Below are 10486 nucleotides of genomic sequence, written 5' to 3' on the forward strand. Positions count from 1 at the left end.
GTCGAGCTAACGTGCAGAACGTGCGGCTAGGCACTCCTCTGGCAGCCAAGGTTACTCACGTCTGCCTGTCTGCCTTTTTTCCGTCGATGACTGCTGCAGAGTCAGCGCCCATCCAGCTCATCAGTCGATTGATTCATTACGCCGAGAGGAGGCGGCTGCATTTCTTTGTAATACGGTATTTTTATGACGAGTTTGTTTCATTGTACATCTACATGGTCGCTTTGTCAATGAAGTAACGCACAAATTCATATGTTGAATCCTTTTCGGCACCAGCTTATCGGCTCACCAAATCTGTCGTTGCTCTCGAGTCTCAGTGTACACAGAGCTCTTAGAGGTGATCAGCTCCTATAATATTTATAGTCCTCTGTGGCTCAAAGTGACAGATTTCGCTCAAACTACATGAAAAAGATATAGTGAAAACAACAAAATGTAAATAACTGTTAATTCATTTTAAAGCATTAGAGATACTAAAGACATTAAACGATAGTTACTAAAGTGAAATGTGGTGGATAGTTGTCAGGCATTGCCCTTAGCTGTGCTCTGTGTTTACCTTTTTTAATACTTTAATAGATTTTTTTTACTAATTTTCTAATCTATTGTTGATTTTATTATAATATAAAACACTTTGGTCCACTTTTAGTTGAAATAAATCTGAATTGACTTGACTAGTGCAGCTGATAGCAAACTTTATAGCAAAGCTGATAGCAAAACAAATCTTTTTGTTTTCCCTCCTCACCATTCCCTGAATCCATTACATATACTTCTTATATCAGCTTTAATTTGAACAATAAATACTGTATGTAAATAAATAATAAACAAAGAAGCACACATCACACACTTAACTACAACTTTTTGATTTGTTTCCTTTATAAATTAAGTCCTAATTAGTTATAATAATAATAATAATAATAATAATAATAATAATAATAATAATGGTCCAGGTTATCACTGTGATGTTATTCTCTCTTACTTGATACAACCAGAGTAGCACAAGTGACATGTGAAATAACAAAAACAACAATTTTAATATTAGTACTAAAGATAATAATTTGAAATACATCCACTACTATATAATAATATATAAAATACCAATAATGATAACAATAAAATCCATCCATCCATCCATCCTCCAGCCCACTGAATCCCAGCACAGGGTCACGGGGTCTGCTGGAGCCAATCCCAGCCAATACAGGGCGCAAGGCAGGAACAAAGCCCGGGCAGGATGCCAGCACACAGCAGGGCACACACACACACTTGGGACAGTCTGGACTGTGGGAGGAAACCGGAGCACCCGGAGGAAACCCACGCAGACACGGGGAGAGCATGCAAACTCCAATCAGGGAGAACCAGGGAAGCGAACCCAGGTCTCCTTACTGCAAGGTAGAAACACTACCACTGCGCCACCCAACAATAAAATAAAAACTAATACTATTACTGAATGTGCTTAATAAACTTATTGCCGTAAACATGGGGTCAAAAAGAAGCTGAATATCTAGATATTTAAGAAAATAAAATGACCATTTCACCTACACGTATGAATTAATTTAAATTTCATTGTGCAGCAATTAATGCATTAATCGAATCAGTAATGTTAGCTGCCAATATAAGGAATGAATAATTGAAGCTACTCTGAGCTAGTTATTCTTTTTTATATCAAAGTTGCTTGCATGGCGGTTTCCCACAATTCATCCAGTAACGGACTAGTCAGTATGAGCCGGCGTGTAAGTAAAAGTTACAAACGTGCCCTCAATGAAACGGCACTCGGAGCACTTCACATGTTGACTAACGGTACTGCATCCTTTAAAAACGTGCACAGCTCCTCGGCCATGCTACGTCCAGGTGCAGTAACATCAGATGATATCTGTTAATGCTGTTACACGTTATGCTACTCCTTTAGCCCAGTAAACCTTTAGCTTTTGTGTAGTGGCCATTGATGTAGCGTTAACTCCCTTACTGGAAGTTTGACACACTAAACAACACCTACCACAAGTGTAGCACGAGCTGCTTCATAGTGCTTTCATTTTTTTTCAGCGCAGCTGACTGCTGTTAATCTCTCGTTGATGGAAAATTATTCTGACCGTCAACGACGTTAATTTTACTATTCATGACACAGCAATAAAATCAATTGAATCGAGCTGCAGTCCCCCAGAGCTCCCCTGCGTCGATGTTTTACATTACACTTAAGTGATGTTACGCGATACGCCCGGTTACGTTATTATCAAGCCTGGGGTTGTGGGAGGAATTATCTCACTCCGATAAAATAAAACGTGCAATCCAATTGGCTGCCCTGCGGAGCACTTGAATCGCGGAGGTCTGCGAACCCCCAATGGCCCCAACCATTCGATCCTCTGATCACGTGCCCCACGTACAGCGCGTGATCAACTTATGGAAGGGTCGGCTCGCGGTGTACGCTGGTGGCCTAATTGTTAACAAGTCCGTCAAGCAGGAGTCAAGGGTTCAATTCCCACCCATTACGTTTAGGCTGTTTGGTACAGCGGTCAGGTTGTGGGTTCAGCTCCTACCACTGCCACCATGAGACGATGATGAGCAGGTCACTTCACCTGCCTGTGCGCCAAATGAAAAAAAATGTAACCAATTGTATTTCAGATGTGTAAGCTGCCTTGGATAAAGTCGTCTGCCAAATAAGTAAATGCACTCCAAATTAAAAGATAAGACTAATTCAAAACAGGGATATTGTTAGTGTCATTCATTTGCAAACACACTTCTCAGGTATCAACTGTTTTACAGCATTCACCCAAAATGTATACACAAATTGATAAATGCAGCTACTTTCTATAGTAGAAGAGATGTAATTGGACAACTAATCACTCTTTTTATATTTAGAAGAAAGGGTAATCTGACCAGCTAGCTGGAAACTCCTTAATTTGTCTAACGTTAAAGTCTGCTGTGAAAACAGAGTGTTGCATATTTGGTAAATGGCAAATGTGCCATTTTCTAACAGTTTGCCTTTCATTCTTGAACTATTTGTATTTGTTTGTTAATAGCATCTAAGCTTACTGTCGCACTGGTAAGTACACACATTTCAATAAGCCAGATCTTTAAGACCTCAAAATCTGTAGTTTTGTGCACAAGGACACATTGGGCCAAGATAATTCTGAGTGTTGCATTTTAATGCCAACAAATTAAGGCTGGTGATTACACAGCTAGAAGCTGCACTTCAATATGTACAGTAGCTACCGATAACGAATAAGTCATGATACATGTGGTCAGTTAGCAAAGGGCCCAGGAAGAACAAACAGAAACACATGAAACTGAATGCAATTTAAGGCATACACAGTACTATAATAACAACTTTTAAACATATGAAAAGCTGTGACTCTGGCATTAGGGATTTTAATTCAGTGCCCACAACTGATGACTTACTCATGGATAATAAAGCAACCTAGTGTCTGTTATTTTTAAAACACTAACATTTTTGAAATATTTGCAGGCAACATAAAAGATAGTTCACTTAACAATTTCTAGTGTCTTGGGCAAGTTTTGAATCCAGGACTATGGAGCAGTGAAGCTGCTGTACTAACTGCTGCACCACCATGCTGTATTTTAGTGTAAAACTAGTTTGTATTAAACAAAATCATTACACTTCCCATGTAGATTATTTAAACAAGGAGACCAGGAGGCCTAATTACCATCTGCGTGGAGTTTGCATGTTCTCCACATGTCACTTTAGGTTTTTCTTTGGGTATTCAGGTTATTTTTTTTCACTTTCAAAAAACAGAGAGGTTAAGTTAATGGTGACTAATTTTGAAGTTTGTGAGTGTGGTGTGTGGGTGTGTGTGTGCCCTGTGGTGGGCTGGCACCCTGCCCGGTGATTTGTTCCTGCCTTGCACCCTGTGTTGGCTGGGATTGGCTCCAGCAGACCTCCATGACCCTGTGTTAGGATATAGCGGGTTGGATAATGGATGGATGGAGTGTGCTCTTCAATAAACATGCAGCCTATCCAAGGCTGTTTCCTTCCTTGTGCCCACTGCACAAGGCCAATATATACTTTACTTTCAAAAACTGTAATATTATAATGACATGCAATAATAACATAAAAGTACAACTATTTACTTTAAAATAACTTCAAATGTAACAAAGAAAAATATTGATACAAACTGGTGAAAAGGCAAAACACAGCAAAACCAAGATTCAACCACATCCAACCAAAATTAGTTTAAGAATTGATGGCCTGTTTTATATTTGAAGAGTTAGTAGTGTTTTTGTGAGCAATATGTATGGTTGCATTGGAATTTGCATGTTTTTACTCTTTACATTGTTGTTTAAAGGGTTACAGTGAAGTTGCATCATTCTGCGGATTTCATTGACCAGAAAAGTACATTTGCTTGGTCCTGACGTCTCCAAGCTGCCCGTCCAGCGCCAGAAGCCACTTTACCTTCCACGTAAAACAGAGAAACGGGTCCATTTTATTTCATACAAAATACACTCTCGTATACATCCGTCTGCTCTTTCTGTTTATGACCCACCGGTGCTTGCTTAAGCTGGTTTACCTTGTTCACCTTGAAGCACAGCTTCGGACAACATTGTATGAGTTCAACAATGAAACTTTAATACTTTTTATCCGGCCTAAGTAGGTGACACCAGGTGCCATATTCTGAGGAAGGCATGACGGTATACAAATATTTTCTAAACAGTGTAGGATGTGCACTAAATCATTGGTTTAGGATAGACCTCCTCTTTTTCTTTCGTAGCCTTCACGGTACTGTACTTGCAGCTATCAAAAAAAATTAGCCAATCAACTGTATAAAAAAGGGCCGGCACCCCTACACACCCCCGTGACGCAGTTCATTTCGACCAATGAGCGACTTGTGTTATCGGCGGTATATTAACCTGATTAATGCTTGGGACGTCAAATTGTAGTCTGGAGGAAGAAGCGATCGAGAAGATCTGTTTCCACAGGTCTCTGCTGCTAGAAGTCGAAAAAAGCTTACCTGTTTTGAATTACTTTTAAATTTGTCTCCAAAGCTTCCCGCCTGGACAAAGAACAATGGATTCGGGTGGAAAGGTAATTTTACTGATCGCTCGCGCGCGCGAGTGAGTGACTGACTGACTGAGTGCGTGCGTGCGTGGCTGTGACGCCTTGTGCTGCCAGTCCTCCGGCATCATCGCGCGCCACCTCTTATCGTCATGGCCGTTTTCGTACAGTTCAGTGAGATGTTTTTCTTAAGTCTCCTTGTTTCGGTTCTCTGTGCTTTTTAATTCAGTAAACCGTCGAAAAGTGTGGCAGGTGTTTACGTAGGTTCAGTTTACTGCAGAAAGTGGAATTTATTTTAACTTCCGTGTAAGATTATCTTCGGGTGGAAAAATGCACATTGAGAGGATGCGCTTTCGTTACTGGCATCCTCCAGGATTTCATTTTCAGGTGCACGTATTTCCATGGGAGCTGAACGACTTGACTTGTCTGTGCTTCGCATCGATGACGATTGAGTTGCCTACCTGTGATGAGCGATATTCTAGGCGGAAACTCCAATTCCGCATTGTGTATGATGAAATGCGCTCATAAAATGTAGAGTAAACCATTAAAACCACAACTTTTGCCAAGAGTAGATACCAACAGCGCCCGTGTCACGTCTGTTATTTTCCTCACCCAATGACTCCATCAACTTCTCACATAGTTTCTTTTATTTGCCTGCTTTATCCGGGTTCTACACCGGTTATTTTAGTGTGGTGGAGCGTCTGTAGGAGTTGATATTGAAAACGAGGGAGGACTGACTCATTCGGGGCTCCATGTGTGTTACAGTATAGTGTGGTCCTCTCTATCAAACGGCGATGTAAGTGAGCACGTTTCTCACAGTGTCACGGTTTCGTGTGGTGCTGCCCTGTGCCTTTTTTTTCCTTGCCTTGATGTGCGTCTACGTATGATGCCTCTTGCCAGTTAAAATTTTGTAGTATAAAAGTTGTCTCTGGAGAACTGCGATCACAAGTTATAATGAATTTCCAGAGCAGTGTTTCTTAAACTGTGTTCGGGGAACCCTTGGGTTTCGCAAAACCTAATAGCAGTTCCGTGAGCCATCAGTCATAATGCCTTGAATCAACTGTAGCTGCCGGAAAAAGTCGCGACGATCAGCGTTTGGGCAGAATTTGATGCTACACCGATCCGAGCCGACCCAAACCAGAAAGCACAGGTCCTGCTGTCTGTCATGATATATCATAAATGTCTGTTGTTTGATGCGTGCAGTGTTGTATTTGTCACTGTGCATTTAGTTGTGCGCATTAACGAACTGAACGTATTCTTATTACTATGGTTATTTTTTCATTCCTTTTTTTTACTAATACGAGTAAACAACTCAAGTTAGTTTCTTTTTTATCATTATTACATACGGATGTTCGCTAGTTTTCGCAAGGTCAGATTTTTAAAAATACTTAGTGATAATCTGAGAGCAGAAATAATTACATTCCCATCAAACAAAAACTGTGACCTTGTGCAGTTCTTTAAAAATGCAGATTGGAATATAAAGTTACATTATCTTGTAGACACACTTTTGAATAACTAACTTGTCACTTCAGGAAATACACACAACACTAACAGTTCTAATAAAAGGCTCAAAGAAAATAATTAAACTTTCGATACTAAGAATTAAACATATTTTCTTTGATAATTTCTGCCTCATTCACTTATGTTTTGAAGTTATGATTATTGTGTCCAATAGTTTGCAAAATGTCATTAGTTAAACTTGAAGACTATTTTCCAGAAAGTTAGGACTCCAGAGAAGGGTTCTTTTTTTGATTTTTGGGCCTCATTTATTTTCAATGAACAAGCAAAAATATTATACAAATGTTAAAAAAAGTCATTTTGAGGACTAGTTTACACATTGATAGGTTAAAAAATATGTTAATTGTGGACATTTAAGCCAATAAGCATTTACAGTCCTACTCTAGTTTGCTTCTACATGCTTACATGAAAGTAGATTTTTGACTAATTACTGCAACTGAGCAAAATACCAAAACTGCCTAATGATGATACACACCCACATTAATGCTTTTCTTTGGTAAACCTTACACCATATAATGATGATTTGTGTCATACAATTTCCGGTACATTCTTTCCATTTACATTTCATGTCTGAAACAGTTATTACATTTTTTTCATAAATACATACTGTATGTGCAAATGTTTATATTTTCTTGATTAAAATGTTTTTTACATTAGATTATTCTGTAATTTCTTTTTTTATTTTCGTAGGAGTTCTGAGGGTTACATTTATTTTTGTATAGGGCTTCGTAGTTCCAAAACGTTTTAGAGCATTGACCTTCTGCTGTGTATTTCCAACTCTTTTCCAGCTGTATTTTCTAAGCTTCCCCAATAGCCTGTGTGAATGTTTGTTTGTTACGCTCCCCAGTGTGTTGGTATGCTTGTGTTCTGGCTGTCAGACCTGTTCCATATCCATTTTGTTTTCAAGCTACACAATTCTGTGTGTATATTTTTGTGTTGCCCTAGGTATTTGTGTGGGTGTGTGTAGTTGTGCCTTTATGTAGGTGACCTTTCCATTGTGTTTAAATATCTGTAGCAGTCATTATATGTGTGTGTGTGTGTGTGTGTATGGCCTGCTCTTGCATTCTGCACATTCAGTATATTCTGACAAAATATACTCTTGCTCCCTGCAATTCTGTATTGAGGGAAGCGGCTTCAGAAAACAGATGGATAGAGATCTCTCTTACCTGCTTCGTTTATTTCTGTACCCAACTCTGTTTGTCTATGTGAATCTTGGTACTCCTCTCTTGTGTTATGTTTGTCTCCCTGTGTCCTACTTGCTTAACCTGTTCCATAGTCAAGTGCTCTCACACCAAACTCCATAAATCCGTATGTTTACTTGTGCGAGTTGAACTTTGTGAATGTTTGCATTTGCCCTACATGTCTGTGTATGAATGCCTGGCCATGGTCCTACCCAGGGCTGTTCCTGTCCCCATGTCCCCCTTTTAGGTGTTCTCTGTATGCATGACCTGACCTGTGCTCCTTTCACAGCGTCACATGAGCACACACATACATTTGTAAACCCTCAGCATTTCTGTCCATGCCACTACACTGTATGTTTATGTTTTACTCATCTTACTTGCTTCCTCCCTGGACGTGTGCCATGGTGTCTCTTTCTCTCCATACCTCTGTGTGTGTGTGTGTGTGTGTGTGTGTGAGAGAGAGACAGAGAGAGAGAACAGCCAGTGTTGTGGTTACCAGGCCTTGTTTACAAGCCTGAGTTGCCCTGGGAAGATTCAACCTCTCCTTATCTCCTGTCTTCCCTTTCAATTTCTTTGTTTGTCTGGCATCATTAGCTAAGGCTCATCTCATTTGATTAACGTTGCTTCAATGGACCCCACTGCCTGTTATTGTAGTCATTTGAGATGTTCCAAGCTATTGTCACTTTGCAGCAAGTTCAATGGATTCTGATGTTGTTTTCTTGCACTCTAATGCCACTTGTCCTCTTTTCTTATTGCATTTGCCATCATGTCTGTTGAAAACTCCAATTTTTTTTTATGACCGTTAATGAAACAAAAAAAAATTAGATTTGCATCACTTTTAAATCTTTTAAGCGTACCACTCTGTGCCACGGGAAGCCATTTTCTTTACTGCTGAGTGAAGTACATCTACACAAGATGGAATAGCTTAAGCTTTATTTGCATTTGGCAGAGTGAAGTACAAAGGCTATGGAAATCATTATAAACACACCAAGTGTAGCCATCTCCCCATAATCTTCCTTCGACTCAGGTGAACAAAGCATAATTACAAAAGAGAGAAATTGAGAGTCTGTCTTTGGTTCAGAGTGGACCCAATGATCTTAAAACTGAGCCTCTGTCTTCTGCCTGCCCTGTTCATTCTCACCTTTCAATTAGCTACTCACCGCTGACAGCTCTAAGCATTTGGTGTGGGGGCAGTGGTAGGGGCAGGGCTCTGGTTTGGTCTTATTATTGACTTGAAAGGGGCACACGTGCTCAAGATTGGTAACTCAGTTGTGCACAGGGGAGACATTGTCATCAAGCCGGTTAGTGAATCAAGACTCCATGTTCGGAGGTGGGGGTCTCCATGGTGGACTACAGTTTGGAGGCTTTACTGCATGCAGTATTGTTAATAGCTCCAGGGTCTATGCTTTGATATACAGAGGTATGGAAATTTGGGCTGCATAATATAGACATGATTTCGCATCGTGATTATGCGGCTGCCTACTGCAGTATGACCTGCGATATAAATAGCTGAGTAATTGATATGCCCACATGAAAACTGAACAAGAGAATTAGGTATCACTCTAAAAATGACATCCGGTGAATCAATACAATTGATCCAAGTCTCTAAAACAATTGTAATAATTTAAAATAGTTCACTGCATCATTTTATGAATTTCAACATTTACTAGAACATAAGAAACGGAACAAGAAAGAAGCCACCTGTTCTCATGGCATCCACTACCTTTAAACATATTGTATTGAATTACTAAATCACCTTAATTGTAAAACGCCATTAAGCTTACAACACCCAAGTCTAAAAGTAAAATCTTCAAAGCACTAATTTGAGAGGAAGTCATTGAAGTGCTTTGCTACTCCAGCGGAGGGCATCGATGAGCAGTCTCTCAGTCTGTGGCTCGTCTTTCAGGCTTATGATACTGGCCTAATTAGACATCTTGTTTCTGAGGTCCTGCTGAGGATTGTGGATAAGGTTGTAGTTTGAGTTTGTTTTTTTATATTCTGTAATTCAGATTTTGAGGGCTGCCTCTTGGATGTGTTGCTGTGCATCCTACTGATATTTAAGTGGGTAGCTGCAGCTCAGTGAAGGGCAGGCATGTGCCCTGTTTAATTGTGGGCAACCGTAAACAGAAAGTACTGCTTATTGGCATCATCTCAGTTGTGGTAGAGAAGTGAATAATATTGGTAATTTATTTCTTTGTGCCACACACATTTTTAAAAAAAATGTTATTAATGTGGCTTTACATTCACAAATGACTCCACGCTTGATGTTTGCTAAATATAGCACTTAATCTAGAATTTTTTTTTGTTCAAATGAAGTGTTCCCCAAGAATTCCATTTAAAGGTGTGTGATGTTGTTTCAAATTTTAGGAATAATTCTCACCAACTACGGAAAAACCTTGTATGTCACATCTTTCAAGTGTTCGGCAAATTGAGAAAATGGTGTCGCTCTTGACGATCTCAAGATTTCATTTTTCCTAAGCTTCACGTACACTTTTTTATTTATATAATATATATATGAAAAAAATATATATATTTGATTCAACATCACCTGCCATTTAAATCACGCAGTTGCAACATTTAAATCACGTGATCATAATCCAACGTTTTTCGTTGGTAGGCGGTCTTTCCTTATTGGTCAGTGGAGTTGCTAGGTTTTTGTCCTGCAGTATGTAAAATATTGTGTACATATTAGCTTCTTCCTTCATGCTGTGACCGGAATGAAGATATATTGGCCATCACCACTACCTTATAACATCAGGAAAGATCTAGTATCTCCAAAAACTAAAAAAAA

General features: G+C 39.4%; 1 protein-coding gene across 1 annotated transcript in view; it reads left to right on the forward strand.

Annotated features, from left to right (window-relative positions):
• Nucleotides 1-4866: 4866 nt before the first annotated feature.
• The window catches only part of LOC114656270 (solute carrier family 2, facilitated glucose transporter member 1-like), a 52237-nt gene continuing 46617 nt past the window's right edge, over nt 4867-10486 (forward strand). Inside the window, exon 1 of the mRNA XM_051931124.1 lies at nt 4867-5026. Coding sequence (XP_051787084.1) covers nt 5009-5026 — 18 coding nt within the window. The 5' untranslated portion in view covers nt 4867-5008. The remainder of the gene's footprint in view (nt 5027-10486) is intronic.

This window comes from Erpetoichthys calabaricus, chromosome 8 (genome assembly GCF_900747795.2).
Source record: "Erpetoichthys calabaricus chromosome 8, fErpCal1.3, whole genome shotgun sequence".
Classification (NCBI taxonomy): domain Eukaryota; kingdom Metazoa; phylum Chordata; class Cladistia; order Polypteriformes; family Polypteridae; genus Erpetoichthys; species Erpetoichthys calabaricus.